The 19,802-nt window shown below is 28.7% G+C and overlaps 1 protein-coding gene across 10 annotated transcripts in view; it reads right to left on the minus strand.

The window, feature by feature from the left end:
* LOC119616445 (RNA-binding protein Musashi homolog Rbp6-like) overlaps nucleotides 1–19,802 on the minus strand; it is a 328,977-nt gene that overhangs the window by 301,979 nt on the left and 7,196 nt on the right. For 4 of the 10 annotated variants that reach the window (XM_037972785.1, XM_037972786.1, XM_037972784.1 and 1 more), the window contains 2 exons: nucleotides 1,938–2,242; nucleotides 423–1,403 (listed from right to left, as the gene is read on the minus strand). The exons of 3 other annotated variants lie outside the window; for them this stretch is intronic. In XM_037972785.1, the coding sequence (XP_037828713.1) occupies nucleotides 423–508 (86 nt within the window). In that variant the 5' untranslated portion in view covers nucleotides 509–1,403; nucleotides 1,938–2,242. The remainder of the gene's footprint in view (nucleotides 1–422; nucleotides 1,404–1,937; nucleotides 2,243–19,802) is intronic. 3 more of the 10 variants (XM_037972782.1, XM_037972783.1, XM_037972788.1) reach the window with 2 other exon arrangements.

Genomic DNA, 19,802 nt, shown 5'->3' on the forward strand with positions numbered 1-19,802 from the left:
AGTTCATAGTATTTAGTATTTATGTTGAAATTTTTCTCTGTGTGTGTCCATTCAAAATTTAAAAAGCAAAAGTTTTATGCAACATTTAAATTACCCTTACACGTAGCACAATAATTTTTAAAAAGATAAAAATGCAAAACCTTTTTTCAAAATTAACAGTTTGTATATAGTAAGCAAATATAAATAAATTAATGTTAATGAAAAAATGTGTTTTATAATATCTTCAATGTTTTTTGTTTCAATGATTTGAAAATTACTCAACTCGAATTGTGATATCTTCAAAACATAGGTGTGTTCACTTAGTAAGTTTTATACTTTTTTTCCCTTTCAACAGTTTCGGATATTACGGAGCTCCATAGTATGTTAAAATATATTGCAAAATACTCCAAGAAGCACAAATTATATTAAAATTGAACACTTACCCTGGATCGTTTGGCACTTCAGAGGGCGATGCCATTTCCGGTTGAACGGGTGTTGATTGCTGTTGATGTTCAATCTTCATGTCCATGTTGCTATCAATACAAGCCAGGACAAATGAACAAAAACGATATTAATTTGTATATTTATTTATATATTTTCTCTTGAATAAAATATTTCAATAAGAGAGAAAAAGGCAACAATTGATCACTTGATAAACAATTTCAATTATTATTACTTTTCAAAATTTAGTATTTACTAATTGATTTATTTCATTTAATTGAAAATAAATAATATTTTCATTATTTTAAAGCAAATTGTTTTATTTGTATATCTGAGTGTGAGTAAAAAGTGTGCTTATATGTATGTACAAAAATGAGTATATTTATTTATATTTATCTCAATAAAAAATGGATCCGCTCGCGGAACAAAAGGCAAAAAGCAAAGGCGGTTTTGTCGTAATTGATTTTTATATTTCTTATTTAATTTTTCTCTATATCATATTAATTTTATTTAAATAATTTAAAATCATCGGAACTCATTGCATATAAAATAACAATAGAATAACACTGAAAGTTTTGAACTGATTTGATATTGCGTTACTTTTCTTATTAAAAAACAAACACATATGAATCTTGGGAGCACTTCGATGAATTTGATTTTATTTGATATTTAATATAAGGCGATTTCTATTTTTTTATTTAGAAATTTACTAAGATTTTTAGTTGAGTTAAAAACGACCGTTCTTTTAAAATTTTAAATATTTTAATTCAGATACGTTACGACTCTAATGCCTACACTACACAGCCTTAAAATTAAGGAAAACACTTTATTTTCACATTTATTATCTTTGCATTCTGGATATTTTTTGTTATTTCAAAATTTAACAAGAGATTTGTTAAATTAATTGATTTTATTTTTTTTTTTTTTTTTTTTGTTTTTCTTCAGAGATTGTTGTTTTGTATGAAAAATATTTATCAAAGAAACTGCAACGACAAGATTTATAAGATATTTATATACATACATATATATAAGAAAAAATACATATGTAAGTACATTTGGGCGACCCCAAAATGGAAATTGCCACCGCAAAATGAAAATTGAGTTCAATTCTCCAAAGTTTTGTCCGGAAGTCAATATTTTGTGAGGACAAAAAGGTCCTTCTTTAAGTTTTTATGATTTTTTCACATTTCTGTAAAATGAACCGTATACAAATTTAACATCATATGAAAAACGATTTCAATGTCATAACGCAATTTTGTATACGGCTCCAAAAATTTTTCAAATGTATGCATCTACATCAAATCCGAATAAATACACATAGGTCACTATCGAGCCTGTTGTACGCTCCTTTTCATGAAAAATTTTTGTTGCTAAAAGCAAAAACCTATTCACTTAATCGTCCGATGTTCAGAAACTCATTTCCCTGGACGCAATTCCAAAGAATTTTCCAATCAGTGTTCGTGGAAATGTTACATCCGGAATAATGGCTCAAACTTTTGCATCAAATTCAAACTTACCGCACAGCTCCTTACCTGTGCCCAGGACTCACGTTGTCCCTTTTACTATGCGTATAATATTTTTCAAAACACGTACAGGTCCGGATGACATTTCTGTCATTGTTCTTAGAAAATGTTCATCTTCACTCGCACGTCCAGTCTTTCCAACCGTGCCGTCCAACCAATTCCCAATCAAGGGAAATCCTCAAACCCAGACAACCAATCCAAAGTTGTGGAAAGCTTTCTTAACTTCCACTTAGTCAATGATACTTGACATTATGTGATTTTGTATCAAAGCAAAGTATTATTTGAAAATGTCTCGTAATCTGAAAATTTAAAACATTTTGTAGTTTGAAATGTATTGAGACTTTAAATTTTTTTCAAAATCTGTTTTTTTTACAAAATGCACAATTTATTTATGGTTCTCTTTTGGATTTTGTTAATTAATTTTCTTTTATTGTTCACTATAATTTTCTTCATAAACCATTTCAAATTAAAAATAAAGCAAAAAAAATTTTCATAATACATGAATGAAAATTATTCAATACATTTTGACAACAAATTTGATTTTGTATTAAAGACATGAAACTCTGATACCCCATTTAACTACCTAGAATCAAACTAACTTCTTAAAAAATAGGCATTCGCACCGTTCGATATACTGGCGACCTTACGGCACTTCTCTCTGAGCAGTGGTGTCGATCAATTCCTCGCATAAATGTCGATCAATTCATCGCACTTGATATTCCAAAGTCATTTGATCGGGTATGGCATGAAGCTCTAATATCTAAACTATTTGTAGTTCGGAATGAATTTTCGCTCTTTATTTCAATATCTGCCACTTATACTCATTTGATCATGGACCTGATTCTTCTGAAATCAATATTTCAAGATTTAATATGGGTGCCACTTTAAATCGCGATATAAATACGATAACCATTTGCGCTATCACCCAATGTTGTCTATTGGCTCACAAACTACTTATGAGTCTACTTTTACCCAACCTATGTATGGAGGTCGGGACAAAATAAAAAATGACTTCCGATAGAATAGTCACATCTTCGAAATTGCGAAGGAAACATTCAAATGTTTAGGTTTTTTGATACGTTGTAAACGTGTGTTTGTTGTTACGCTTTCACGGCAAAACTCCTGAACCGATTTACATGAAAAGCTAATAGGTCTAACTCCAAAAGGAACAGTAGGCTATATAAGATCATTATCGGATGCCACGCTCTTTCTACGCCCACTTTTTGTAAAACTATTATTACACCAATTTTGCAATCACAATATGCAAAAACTAATAAACCGTTTTACCTGAAATTTTGCATACCGATACGTATAAGCTCGGAAAGAGCTATAAGCTATATATAAGACCTTGATCCGATGCCACGCCCCTCTCTACGCCCACTTTTTATAAAACTATCCTTACCTATATCCTATCCTAAAATTATATGAAAGAGAATGTCTGTTTGTTACGCTTTCACGGCCAAATTAATGAACCGATTAACATGAAAATTAGAACACTAATAGTTCTGTTCTAAAGTAGAACAATATGTTATATAAAATTATGATTGGAAGTCATGATTCTTCCTATGCTCACTTTTTTTTATATAATTATTATACACAATTTTCATTCAAGACTTACAGATTTACATGAAATCTGTTATAATAAATGGTGTGGACACATTACATCTTCAAAACGTATAATATATAATAATAAATATATGTATATGATACTCTTTTTTTACTCTTTCACTACATAGCGATTAAATTAAAATTAATCCTAGAAAGTTGGTTTTGAGTACTCAATTAGTAAATTTTGTTTGTAAGTTTAAGCGCCCAATGGAGGTGGTTTAAACTTAAGCATGAAATGCAAAAGTGTAAACAACTGATGCAAAAAAAAATAATACAATTTTTATAAATATAAACATTAAAATGTCTATTTATTTATTAGTATAAATTAAGGACACTTCAAAATACATTTTTTTGTTTTAAATTTAAGTGTTCATTAATTTTCATATTAAATGCTTTGTTTTGATAACAAACAGACGTTTTCTGTTGTTTTGTATGGCAACACTGCGAAGTTTAATCTTGTACTCAAAAACATCAAAGGGGATTAAGATCAGATTAAATTTATTTTTAGATTAACTAGTCTGATTACTAATTGGCATTTGATTGCCAACTCAAACCCCCGCTCTAAGTATACCAATCAGAATCATTTCTGACTCGATTTAGCTATGTCCATCTGTCTGTCCTTGTTATCTATTTTCAATATAATTTTATGAAATTTTGCACAAACGCTTCTTTTAAAAATGGTTAAAATCGGTTCATTATTCAACTTAGCCGCCATACAACCGTACCACCCAAATATAGCTTTTGAGTGTAAAGTTAAATTAAATGTTCTATTATCTCTACAAAAATCAGCAAAACTTTGTTTCACATACATAAATCTAAATGGTACTACCGATTTTCGTGATGATTGGGCTGCATACAAAATACCCTTTAGAAAATGAAGATGAATAATTCACCTTTAACACAAGTATTACGATGAAATTCTGCATAAATAACTTTAAATGTTAACGTAAATCCCTCTATAAGAATAGACCCATATTTACTTTACCCCATATAACTTCTCTTCCAGAAAATCACATTTAGGTGAAAAAACAGTTAAAACATAACATACGTTGTGTTGATTTTAACAATATTTTTTAAATAATATCCGACAGTTCATCGTTATTACAGTTATTAGTTCTTAGGGTAATAGCAAAAGAAGTCGGTCACTCTTTAAAGTTGTAATTATGAAAAAAATGTGAGGCGCCCGGTTATATGGAATTCAGTTGAAATAAATTATTTTAACCATTCTGAATAGACTTCCTCGTACTTGTGCTTAAATACTTGTATTTTTCACATTATTTTGAAAATTGCTACCTGTGCCGCGCATACAAAGGGCATGTGTAATTCTAATATTTTTGGTGCCAACACTGAAAAAGACTCTATATGATATTAATTGTATGCTACGCACATTTTTAAAAGTGCGTGTAAATATTTAAGGAACATATATGGCTATATAAATATGGACCTTCGGTGCTTTGCGTTTTCAAAATTTTTTATTCAAATCAATCTATTTTGACGGCACTTTTTACATGTTGCAACTTTTAATGGATCTAACTTTTTATAGGGACAAGGTAACTGCTTAGAAGTTATTATTGTCTTATTTAAAATTTTGTCAGAAAACTAGAGGATATTTTTAAAAAATGTTACGGCCCGCCACATTTAAAAACCTAAAAATAAATCGGAAAAATTTAATAATTAAAAAAATTTAACCTAAATATCTCTTAAAGCAAAAGAGATAACCCACACATGTAAGCATGTTTTTTGTAGATCTACTCAATTCCTTATTCCGATCAGAAATGGATTTTTTGCGATTTTTTTCAAAAATTTAATACCCGAGGTTATCAACTTTGAGGGGCTACCCACTGGCTTCTATTACATCCTCGACCACCTACAACTGTCAATCAACTCGAAAACATCTAAGCTCCAAACATGTGAAATTTCATTGTGATATATCCATTAGTTTCAGAGATACCGAATTATTTCCAAAAATAAAAGTTTTTAAACCACTGTGGAAGGTTAGGTTAGTTAAACATCATCAAATACACATATACCACTAATTTCGGGCCTGTTGTGATCTTAATGAAATGCAATGACCTTTTTCCGTTCTTATAGTATGTGAGAATTATTATTTATTTAAATTAATCAAAAATTTATTTTGTAATTGATTTAATTAATTAAAAATGTAATTAATTTAATTTATTATCAAAAATCGATTTTCATCTAAAGCGTAAAATCGGTTTTAGATCCGTATGTAATACTCCCATCGCTTATATTTTCCACCGGAAAACTATTCTTATTTCAAAACCTGTAATCGGCTGTATATCCTCAAAAAAACTATTTTAAAAAATAATCGGATGTAGTTTTCTATGATCGAGAAAATTATAAGCTACATTAGATCTTGAATAAATATCTACGATGCCACATTTGTATGCAGAATAAAAACTACTGAACAAAAGCCGCTTCTAAATTAGGGTAAATAATATATTCATATTACATTTTCACAAAAATTCTCAAATTGAAAAAAAATTCAAATTAAATAATGATTTTAAATAATTCCATTTACCATTAACAAATTCCGAAATTTTTTTAATTAGAGGAAGATGCGGATATTTTAATAAGTAAAACAAGTAGGAAAGTATCGTCGGTCATGGTCGACCATATAATACCCTACACCATGAGTATATTTTAAAAATTTTTATTTTTCATAACGAAACTTTTATGTTGAATTTTACCTTAATTGCAAAGTATGTCAGCAATTTTTTGACAAAAAACAAATTTTCTAAATGAGGCTTCATATAGGAGTATAGGTCAAACATGGGCCGATCCTCATTAAATTTGGGAAAAGGATATATTTCTAAATAACAGTTAGTTTTGTTGAGTTTCATTGCGATACAAATGGTTACAAGTCAATTTTAGACGTTTAAGACATTTTTTGAAGGGGGGTTTGTATGGGGGCTAGGGTCAAATAAGGGCCGATTATTACGAAAATCTGCAGTGTCATTTATACTTTTATAAAACTTATTTGTGCCAATTTTTAGAGAGATAGTAGTATATTTCACGTAATTATGGCATAAAAAGTCCAAATCGGGAGGTACGGTTGTATGGGGGCTAGGTGAAATAATGGACCGATTTCAACCATTTTCAATAGGCTTCGTCCCTGTGCCAAAAAACAAGCTTGGTCCAAATTTCATCAAATTATCTTGAAAATTGCGCACAAAGTTTACATGGACAGCCAGCCAGCCGGACGGATGGACGGACGGACATGTCTTAATCAACTCAAAAAATGATTCTGAATCGATCGGTATACTTTAAGGTGGGTGTATGACCAATATGTTTGTGTGTTACAAACATCAGCACAAACGTATAATACCCTCCCCACTATAGTGGTGTAGTGTATAATTATTAGTAATATATTGACCTTAAACCTTTATTTCTTCGTATTTAATAAGTGGTGTCTAAATCCAGCCAAAACTTTAGTGTGGATGCATAAAAGCTAATGAATAAAAATAATATTTTTAAACATAATTTTGTGGTTTTACTCTTTAATGATCAAAAAAGTGTTTATCAAATTAAAAGTTGTTTTGATTTCTCTGTCAAGATTCATATTTTCCTAGGACAGAAAAAAAGGAATTTTGTTTTTTTTAAAGGAAATTGAAATCTTCCAATGAGTCCAAATTTTTCATAACGTTTCAGAGTTTTTGCAATTGCATATACTTTTTCAAATAGCAAGAAAATGGCTTAAAATTTCGTACGGTTAATGGTACGTATTTTTGAAATTAATAAAATGCCACCGAAGACTTTTGAATATTTACATCAGGGGCACTACAATTTAAAGTACAGTGTGACCAAATTTTTACTGAACAGTTCCTTAAATCTACTGCACATGGAAAAAATAGAACAAACAATTTAAAAGTGTCCTTAGATCCCTACCAGTGATTGAAAATGCTGATTTCAGTATAATTTCTCAAAAAAAGTTTCTTAGATTTTTCTACAAATTAGTCAAAATTTCCTAGGGGACTTTTTGTTCCAGAAACTAACCTTAAGGATTAAAAAAAGCCAGAAAAATAGAATAAAAAAATTTATTTTATAGTAATAAACAAAATTTTGATATCTATTTCAAAAAAAGTCATTACAGATAGAAATTCGGTTTTATAATTTACTACAAAAAAAAAAATTACAACTATTTTTAATATTTTTGTAAAAAAGGAGGAATTTCACAAAAAAGTTTGTAGCCTATTGTCAACAATGATTTGTGCCAATTTTTAGAGAGATAGTAGTATATTTCACGTAATTATGGCATAAAAAGTCCAAATCGGGAGGTACGGTTGTATGGGGGCTAGGTGAAATAATGGACCGATTTCAACCATTTTCAATAGGCTTCGTCCCTGTGCCAAAAAACAAGCTTGGTCCAAATTTCATCAAATTATCTTGAAAATTGCGCACAAAGTTTACATGGACAGCCAGCCAGCCGGACGGATGGACGGACGGACATGTCTTAATCAACTCAAAAAATGATTCTGAATCGATCGGTATACTTTAAGGTGGGTGTATGACCAATATGTTTGTGTGTTACAAACATCAGCACAAACGTATAATACCCTCCCCACTATAGTGGTGTAGTGTATAATTATTAGTAATATATTGACCTTAAACCTTTATTTCTTCGTATTTAATAAGTGGTGTCTAAATCCAGCCAAAACTTTAGTGTGGATGCATAAAAGCTAATGAATAAAAATAATATTTTTAAACATAATTTTGTGGTTTTACTCTTTAATGATCAAAAAAGTGTTTATCAAATTAAAAGTTGTTTTGATTTCTCTGTCAAGATTCATATTTTCCTAGGACAGAAAAAAAGGAATTTTGTTTTTTTAAAGGAAATTGAAATCTTCCAATGAGTCCAAATTTTTCATAACGTTTCAGAGTTTTTGCAATTGCATATACTTTTTCAAATAGCAAGAAAATGGCTTAAAATTTCGTACGGTTAATGGTACGTATTTTTGAAATTAATAAAATGCCACCGAAGACTTTTGAATATTTACATCAGGGGCACTACAATTTAAAGTACAGTGTGACCAAATTTTTACTGAACAGTTCCTTAAATCTACTGCACATGGAAAAAATAGAACAAACAATTTAAAAGTGTCCTTAGATCCCTACCAGTGATTGAAAATGCTGATTTCAGTATAATTTCTCAAAAAAAGTTTCTTAGATTTTTCTACAAATTAGTCAAAATTTCCTAGGGGACTTTTTGTTCCAGAAACTAACCTTAAGGATTAAAAAAAGCCAGAAAAATAGAATAAAAAAATTTATTTTATAGTAATAAACAAAATTTTGATATCTATTTCAAAAAAAGTCATTACAGATAGAAATTCGGTTTTATAATTTACTACAAAAAAAAAAAAAAATTACAACTATTTTTAATATTTTTGTAAAAAAGGAGGAATTTCACAAAAAGTTTGTAGCCTATTGTCAACAATGAGCTAAAATGGCAAAAAACAAGCAAAATTTGTCTGTAATATACATATGTATGTTATAGAGGCTTAAAATTGTCATAAAAAGTTCGTATTTACAAATTTTATAATGCGCTATTGACTCGGAGGTGTTAATTATAATGAGATTCAATTTACGCGATATTACAACTGTATTCGTAAATAGCTATGAATGTCACTTTCAAAAATGGGACATTTTTAAAAAAGTGGTTCCGAAAAATTAGGTATGTATTATATTTTCTCAGAAAGCCTTAAGGCAATCTTTATATGGGAGGGACCACACCCACTATAGCTATTCTGCCCATTTTGTCCCCATGTCCCCATACATACATACATACATACATACATACATACATACAGACATACATACATACAGACAGACAAAGACATACAGACAGACATGACATACATACATACATACAGACATGACATACAATACATACATACAGAATACAGACATACATACATAAATACATACAGACAGACATACATACATACATACATACATACATAATACATACATACTAATACATACATACATACATACATACAGACATACATACATACAGACATACATACATACAGACATACATACATACATACATACATACATACATACATACATACATACATACATACATACAATACATACATACATACCTACCTACATACATACATACATACATACATACATACTACATACCATACATACATACATACATACATACATACATACATACATACATACATACATACATACATATGTATGTATGCATGGAAACATGTGTTTAATTCTTGTTAAGGAATGAAAAACATATAATTATAAATAAGTAAGGACTTGACAATTTACAACAATTTAATTTTTGGTTGTTGGTATTTTTTCATATAGATAAATGAACAAATTTGGGAACTTTTGCCAATTATATATATTTGTACATTTTTTATTTATATAGAAATAGCGGAACTTTAAGAAAAGTGTCGATTTGTACTTCACAAAAGTTCAATAAAAAATTTTAGCACGAAAAATTTTGGTGTCTTATACAAAGACCTACGAACTTTACGAAGAAATAGATTCTTTTTAACAATTTAAGGAGGTTTATGGCGATATTTTCGCTAAAACAGACTAATTAAAATTTTCGTTACATTTATAACTAATTTCAATAATTTATTGCTTTATAATTTAATATTTATTACAAATAGGGCCTTAAGTGCATGTGTTGCAAAATGATAAACCTAAAACTGACGTAAATTGTCAACTAAAACTGACGTAAACTATCAACTATATGTTTAGAAATTTTAAAATATTTTTTATAAAAGGGTAGAATTTGTTCAATATAATAATAATCGATATGAATCTCCTACCTTTATATTCATATTTTTGAAAATTAAAAAATAAAATTTATTTTTATAATTTACTTGTCTTCACTAAAATCTTACCAATTTGAGTCAAAAAATTGGAAAAAATAACAGATATCAAAATTTTAGATAATTTTCAAGTTGTACCTTATAATTATTTCATATGAAATCATCGACATAAAAATTAAAACATTTGAAAAAATATATTTTTAGTTAAAGAAATGTCTGACATTTGACTGGTTCTAAACAGCATCCCCAAGAGCTTTTAGAAACATGTTAAAAGAATACATATGAAAAATAAATTCGTTGTAAAGCTAGGCGCCTAGTTTTCTTGTACGTCTGACAGAATGATTGAAGATTTCGATCCCGAAGACTGATAGATAGACGGACATGGCCTAATCGACTCTGCTATCTATAAGGATCCAGAATATATACTTTATAGGGTCGAAAAATTATATTGTGAAAATTACAAACTATCTACTTATTAAAATTTTTGGAAAACTGCATAAATATTGATGTTTGTATTCTTTTAGATTTTTGAAACTTAACAAAAACGCATATCTCATGATAAGTAATTTGTTAAAATCTAATAACACAGACCAACGATGAAAAAACTTTTTAAATAAAATACAAAAATCGCTTAAAAATTGTTATTACCAGGACAACGATTTCTATTCTATGCAAATGCATTTTTGTAGTCAGTAACTCAAAATAACTTTTAACTATTTTTCTTTTCGAATCAAAAAAATGGCATCGATTTGTTGTTGCATATTTTGTTATAAATGTATAAATTGCATATTTTGCTTTAAATTGCATATATTATGCATATTTCTAACATTTGTTTTGCATATTTTTGAATTTTTATAACACAAATTGTGTTCTGTTTTCCTTGTATTAAATATTTGTACTATAAATTTGATATTTACATACATACCTATGTACATACATATGTATTTAAAATTTTTTTATATTTATTTAAAAAAAATCTAATAACTTTCTGAGACTGTCCATCTGTGTCCATATAAACTGAAAATTGGCACATATGTATATCTCTCTCACCCTAAACCCACACAAAACATCCTTCAGAAAATGCCATTAACGTCCGTAATTTACTTGAAAACATTACCACACGATAAAATTAAATTTTATGAGGATCGGACCATTTTTGACCCTAGCATCCACATAAACCCTCTTTCAGAAAAAAAAAAATTTTCATAAACAAAATTGTTTACATGTAATTAAAGAAAAATTGAACATTATGCACAAAAATACATACATAAATAAATACATTATGTATGTTGTTTTGTAATTTGTAAAAATTTAGCAAAGAATACTTATGCTGTTTGATATGTTCACAAATCAAAAAGTACTGCTCAGATTTTGACCAGTACACACTATAAAATGAAGTACAACAATAACGAAAAACACGTTTTAAGCATACATATGTACATAACTTAAGATATGCACTTTTTCATTATTGCCACAGAATTTTTCATTAATAGTATTGTCGTATTTGTTTATTTATTTCTATTTAAGAAAAATAACTTTTGGAACTAAAAAAGGTCTTTTCGTGACTTAATTTTAAATATGTTTGTATAAGAGCAAGTCGCAATTTTGAAGATATCATAATAAAAGTTGTTATATAGGTCTAAGAAAGGCGGCATAGGTCCCATACAACCGGAACTTACGGGCATGGTTTTTGAGCTCATAAATAGGTTTTTATATTCGAATCTTTACTAAAAAAAATAGCGCTTTATTCAGGGAAGTATTCTCAATATTCTCTTATTCAATTGTTTATTCCTATGTGAAAAAAAAAACAATAATTGTACTAAAAAACATTTTTAAGAAATAAAACATACTAACATCCCATACTAGCACTACTCGGTAATGGGTAGTGCTTCCATAACCACTTACTTTTCACTGACTACTACTTACGGTCTGCATTACTTAGAAGTTCTCTAGTAATAACTTTCTTATAATCTGATATAGAAGTATGTACTTTATTTTCGGCTTTGTCATTTTTTTCGCACATTTTATTTAAATGCGTTTTAAGAATTCTGTTTTACAAAAAATAAAACAAAATTAGTTTTGTATGTGAAAACCATTATTTGACGCGCAATAAAATAGCTAAGCAGTGTTGCAGTGTGTAAAACATTGCATTTATTATTAAAAAACAAAACAACTTACTCAACAACTGTTTTGTAAGAGAAATTGCAAGTACTTCTTTAACTCCCTATTTGTAAGCGTGCGTAGAAGTACTTGCCTCCAATGACATCACCGTGTTAAAATAATGACTTAAAATGCTAATGAAGAAGTAGTGAAAAGAGGTTTTATTAGCTTTTTAACCCATTACTTTTCAATGTAAGTTTTTCCTTTGATGCATTAAAATTGCAAAACAAATAGGAAATTTGTAAGAAATATTGCACTACATTATATATTTTTAGAATATTAAAAAACAACGATTTTATAAAAAAAACTGACATTAATAATGTTAATATAAATTCTTTTAAAACTACCCAGCAAAAACTCGGTAATGGGTTGTACTTCCATAACCACTTACTTTTCAATGACTACTACTTACCATCTGCATTACTTAGAAGTACTCTAGTAATGACTTTCTTATAATCTGATATAGAAGTACTTTATTTTCGGCTTTGTCATTTTGTTTGCACATTTTATTTAATTGCGTTTTAAGAATTGTGTTTTACAAAAAATAAAACAAAATTAGTTTTGTATGTGAAAACCATTATTTGACGCGCAATAAAATAGCTAAGCAGTGGTGCAGTGTGTAGAACATTTGACTAACAAACCGAAGTCCGTGGTTCGTATTCTAGCTGGCTCTATTTATTATTAAAAAACAAAACAACTTACTAAACAACTGTTTTGTAAGAGAAATTGCAAGTACTTCTTTAACTCCCTATTTGTAAGCGAGCGTAGAAGTACTTGCCTCCAATGACATCACCGTGTTAAAATAATGACTTAAAATGCTAATGAAGAAGTAGTGAAAAGAGGTTTTATTAGCTTTTTAACTCATTACTTTTCAATGTAAGTTTTTCCTGGGTATAGTAATATCGATGAAAATACTGATACACGGAAAAATAAAAAAACTCGTTTGGCTGGGTATTATAGGAGCTGGGTACGTTTATTAAAATCAGTTTTTTTTTCTGTATGTTAAAGAAGACAATATCGTTACCTGAAATACAAAAATGCAGGAGAGACAAAAAACTAAATAAAATTAATGCTATTGTCGTTATAAAAATTGAATTTTCTTACACGTATTATATTTGTAGAAAATTTAGAGACAAACCGAAAAACTTCTGTATGATTTAAAGTTTTATTGATGAATGACAAATTAGAAAATTTTCATAATTATACAAAATAACAAAACCAACTACGATCTAATATAGATATAAATTCAAAATATGTTATGTATTAGGTTTACAAATAGTGTACAGTAATATTTTCAACAATATTCTAACATGAAAACCTAACCTAGAACTTTCTGGCTTGTGGAAATGACTAATTTCTTGTTACGTCTTTACTTTTGAATTTCGATGTTTGACAATAGAATTCTAAAAATTGCGACAACACGTATTTTGATGTAGTTGACCATTTCCAATCAAAAAGTAAATTTTAAATGTTTTGGTTGTTACGCCCTTTAGCATTTCAGGTAACGATATGTAATATAAAAATATATATTTTTTGTTTTATTTTGTCTTTTTTGCAATTTGGGCAATTTTTATTTTCTTCATGTTTGGCTCAAAAGAAAGCTTAGAATCTAAGGCTTAGATCATTTCCTTTAAAAATTGGTGGTCGCTTAGTGGGATGCGATGGATATGTATCAAAATTAATGTTTTCTAATTTAAGACAAAAAACATATACATACTAACAAACTACCCAATAAGCAAAAAGCTTTGAAATGATGAAAATATATATTTGAAAACAAAGAATAATAAGAAGTTGGACTATGACATTGTTTTACAACAATAACATTTCCTTCTCTTCACAGACGAGTTCTGTGTAAATTCAACACACTTGTGAGAACTCAATTCTCTCACAATACTTCAAAACTTTTTCGCGAAAATACCGGGATAATAGGACTTGAACGACGTTTTTTCACAAACACATAACTATTTTTTAATTTTTTACACAATTTTATCGCATTTAACAATCCGAAATATTTTTATTTTTCACAAACTAAAAAAATATTTTTTTAATTTTTTTGACAATTAATTTTTGTGTGTTGAAATTAAAATTGACAAAACAAAGTTGTATATTTTGGTATTGAAAATGAAAAAATTATTTAAAACAAACTTATTTTTTTGCAAAAAAAGAGATTTTAAGTCCGAAAAATATAATTATTAAATGTTTCCTGATTAGATGTGGGCAAAATAAATTAAAAAATCTGCTAATGTAGAAATTTAAATGTTATTTATTTTTCCTAAAATTTTTATGTACGATTTTATGCAAGTATGTATGTTTGGAAAGTGTGGTGAAAGTGGTTGGAGCTCCAATACTAATTCAAAAATTCTACCAATACATACTTAGAGTTAGGTACCGAATGACAACTCCTTTACGTACCAACTGACAAGCCCCAATTTCTTTATATTCTTTGTTTGAAAACATATTTAAAAATGATGCATAGCCTTGAAAACAAATTTGAACATTTTTGTTTTCAAATGGAAAATTCGAGCCATCTCAAACAAAAAGGCAGTTAGAAATCAAACCTATATGTTATGCTCCGTCATGTATCTATTAGATGGCTTTAGCCAGCCCAGCCCAGCGTAGAAGAGTTTTTATACAACTAATGCTTCCATAAAATAATTGACAACATTACAAAGATAAAAATTACCGAAATGAAAATGAGTCCGTTGAGAGAGAATTTTTGTATTTTACTGGAAATTTTTCTCAATTAAAAGATATCAAACATACACATATTCACATCAAATGGTTGATATTTGAAAATGTAAATAAACCAAACGAAAAAAATTTTTTGTAAATTTGACATTTTTTAAAGAAAAAAACAGAAATTATTAACACATGAATATCAAAAAATTATTTGTAATTGGATTAATTTTAATTTTATTTCAAATGAGTTTGTTGTGAAAAATCATAACAACCAATGTCAATTTTTGATTTTTTTAAATAAACAATTGTACTTTTTTTACTCAATTTTACTGCTTTTTTAACCACGATGTATGTACTCGTAAGTTTTTTGTTGATTTCAAATCTAGCAAGCATAGTAACATACCAAACTAAAATCTCATACCGTATACATATTGTATTACACACAATATGTTAACCTCAAGATTAAAATCAATTCTTTTACGCGATTTCGCAGAGAACTACATACATATGGAGAATTTCGTGACAAGTGACCCAACTTTAAAAATCGATGTCTTCCGATTTGGATGAAATTTACACCAAGGTTAGAACTATGGGATAGTAGCAAAATGTCCAACTTTGACCCCTTCTTAGTCCGGCAGTTCTTGACCGATAGAGCTGAAAGTTTGTGTCTGACCTACTATCCAATAGTACTAACCTTAGTGCATATTTCATCAAAATCGATTTTTTGAGTTGGGTCACTTGACATGAAATTCCCTATATGTATAAAATATTCTTCATTATGTACAGTGAGGGATAATCACATTACTCTGGCATTTCGAAACGGGTGATCCGATCGGAACAAAATTTTTCATAAGTAGTTAAGGAGTATTTTAGTTTAAATTTTGAAAATAGAACCCAAAACTCCCATTTTTCTTTCCCGACTTTTCTTTTCCTTTTCCCCATGTTTTCTTCCTTTTCTTTCAAATTTCGTTTCCACTTTTTTCCTTCCGAATAAACTGAATAATTTCTAACAGTAAAATTTGTTATCGCTTTTACTTCTACATCAAGTTTTGAGGAAAACTGTTGTTTCTTAAGTATTTAATCTTCGGTTATAGTTATAGACTAGTTCATTGAAACCTACAAATCCTGGAAATTGTGCTAGTTAGTTAAAGCGTAAATTCTTTTGATGGTTTAGCACCTTCTTATTTCCTAAACACAAATATTTATAACAAAAAAAACTCTAAAAACTTAAGGAATAGAAAAAATAATGGAAATTCCTGTCGAGGAACAAGTTTAGGTTATGATGAATTTTTAGTTGGGTATGTGGAGATTATAAAGGGGAAAATTAAATTGAATTTGATAAAAAATAGTCCACAGTTTATTAGAAATTACTAAATCATATGGAAACTTAAATAATAGAGTCAAAATTAGTCAAAAATATGTATATGACTTTTAAAATGGATGCTCACTTAATTTTTAAAAAATATCGCTAAAAACATAGTTCCAAGACCATTTTAAGTTGCTCCAAAGATAAAACCCCCAATAAAAAATATAGTTGAGAGAAAACAATTCAAACTTTTCACCTATAGGTCCTAGCAAAAATTTTCCACTGTTTTCAAAAAATGAAAGCTTATACAATTCCCTTTGCTAGGACCAATAGGTGAAAGTTACACTCATTAGAATAGAACCCTGTATGACCAAAATGTCCACCTTTGACCCGCTCTAAGTTCTGGCAGTTCTGGACCGATAGAGCTGAAAATTTGTTTCTGGTCTACTATACAATAGCACTAACCTGGTGCAAATTTCCTCCAAATCGGAAGACATCGATTTTAAAAGTTGACTCACTTGTCACGAAAAGTTTAAAAGTTGTCACGAAATTACCAATGCAAATATGTATATAATTTCTAATATTTGAAAAATAAAAATAAATTGACATAGAATTGAACTTAAAGTGGAAATTGTAATTTTCTTTGCTATAGGAAGAAAAATATTGGAAAAAACAATAAAATTAATTAAAAAAACATATGGAAACTTAAATAATAGAGTCAAAATTAGTCAAAAATATGTATATGACTTTTAAAATGGATGCTCACTTAATTTTTAAAAAATATCGCTAAAAACATAGTTCCAAGACCATTTTAAGTTGCTCCAAAGATAAAACCCCCAATAAAAAATATAGTTGAGAGAAAACAATTCAAACTTTTCACCTATTGGTCCTAGCAAAAATTTTCCACTGTTTTCAAAAAATGAAAGCTTATACAATTCCCTTTGCTAGGACCAATAGGTGAAAGTTACACTCATTAGAATAGAACCCTGTATGACCAAAATGTCCACCTTTGACCCGCTCTAAGTTCTGGCAGTTCTGGACCGATAGAGCTGAAAATTTGTTTCTGGTCTACTATACAATAGCACTAACCTGGTGCAAATTTCCTCCAAATCGGAAGACATCGATTTTAAAAGTTGACTCACTTGTCACGAAAAGTTTAAAAGTTGTCACGAAATTACCAATGCAAATATGTATATAATTTCTAATATTTGAAAAATAAAAATAAATTGACATAGAATTGAACTTAAAGTGGAAATTGTAATTTTCTTCGCTATAGGAAGAAAAATATTGGAAAAAACAATAAAATTAATTAAAAAAAACATCGATCAAACAACCAAAATAGTTTGAATTACATATTTGAAAATATTATTTCTTTATAAATGTTAGTGGTATATCCGGCTGTGCCAGGACCATTTTGATATTTACAAAAATATGAAAAAAGTTATTTCCCTAAAAATACACAATCCGATTATGGCCAACAGGCTATAGTTCATTGAAACCTACAAATCCTGGAAATTGTGCTAGTTAGTTAAAGCGTAAATTCTTTTGATGGTTTAGCACCTTCTTATTTCCTAAACACAAATATTTATAACAAAAAAACTCTAAAAACTTAAGGAATAGAAAAAATAATGGAAATTCCTGTCGAGGAACAAGTTTAGGTTATGATGAATTTTTAGTTGGGTATGTGGAGATTATAAAGGGGAAAATTAAATTGAATTTGATAAAAAATAGTCCACAGTTTATTAAAAATTACTAAATCATATGGAAACTTAAATAATAGAGTCAAAATTAGTCAAAAATATGTATATGACTTTTAAAATGGATGCTCACTTAATTTTTAAAAAATATCGCTAAAAACATAGTTCCAAGACCATTTTAAGTTGCTCCAAAGATAAAACCCCCAATAAAAAATATAGTTGAGAGAAAACAATTCAAACTTTTCACCTATTGGTCCTAGCAAAAATTTTCCACTGTTTTCAAAAAATGAAAGCTTATACAATTCCCTTTGCTAGGACCAATAGGTGAAAGTTACACTCATTAGAATAGAACCCTGTATGACCAAAATGTCCACCTTTGACCCGCTCTAAGTTCTGGCAGTTCTGGACCGATAGAGCTGAAAATTTGTTTCTGGTCTACTATACAATAGCACTAACCTGGTGCAAATTTCCTCCAAATCGGAAGACATCGATTTTAAAAGTTGACTCACTTGTCACGAAAAGTTTAAAAGTTTTCACGAAATTACCAATGCAAATATGTATATAATTTCTAATATTTGAAAAATAAAAATAAATTGACATAGAATTGAACTTAAAGTGGAAATTGTAATTTTCTTTGCTATAGGAAGAAAAATATTGGAAAAAACAATAAAATTAATTAAAAAAACATCGATCAAACAACCAAAATAGTTTGAATTACATATTTGAAAATATTATTTCTTTATAAATGTTAGTGGTATATCCGGCTGTGCCAGGACCATTTTGATATTTGCAAAAATATGAAAAAAGTTATTTCCCTAAAAATACACAATCCGATTATGGCCAACAGGCTTTATTCCCTTCAAACATTTAAAAGAGAAAACTATTGCGCATCACCCCAGACGCCACGTCAGAAACACTTCTGGACGATTGTCAGACGAGAACGCACATTTTACAAAAACAAAATACATTGATTTCGAATTTTCGTCTTCTAGAAATATACTTTTAAGTTACTTCCGGATGATAGTTAGAAGAGTGCATCCATTTTGCTTAAACAAAAAACCATGCCTGTTGAATTTTTTTCATCTGGAAGTATACGTTTTAGTGACTTCTGTATGAGAGTTGGGTGAGAACACACATTTTACAATAACAAAATGCATTGTTTCCTAATTTGTATCTTCTTGATTTGTATGTTTATGTCACTTCTGGAAGACAGTTTGAAGAGTGTTCACATTAATGTTGTATTTTATTTATCTGGAAGTGTGGATTGTAGTCACTTCTGTACAATTGTCAGACGAGAGCACACATTTTACAAAAACAAAATACATTGATTTCTAGTTTTCGCCGTCTGGAAGTATACTTTTAGGTTACTTCCGGATGATAGTAAGAAGAGTACAAAAACAAAAAAATATAAATACTCCATTTTTTAGCGTGAAAAAAAAAATAAAAATAAATAATGCAGAAATTTTGTTAAGTTCAGTGATGTTTTGTGTTTTGTTCAGTCATGTTCAGTTTTAATTATTCATCGTAAAACTTAAATGAGTTCTTGAATTTAATGTTCATAGAAAAATAGTGTAAT

This window comes from Lucilia sericata, unplaced genomic scaffold (genome assembly GCF_015586225.1).
Source record: "Lucilia sericata isolate MDLA Ls3-8-SP2 unplaced genomic scaffold, ASM1558622v1 Contig000072F_arrow, whole genome shotgun sequence".
NCBI lineage: Eukaryota > Metazoa > Arthropoda > Insecta > Diptera > Calliphoridae > Lucilia > Lucilia sericata.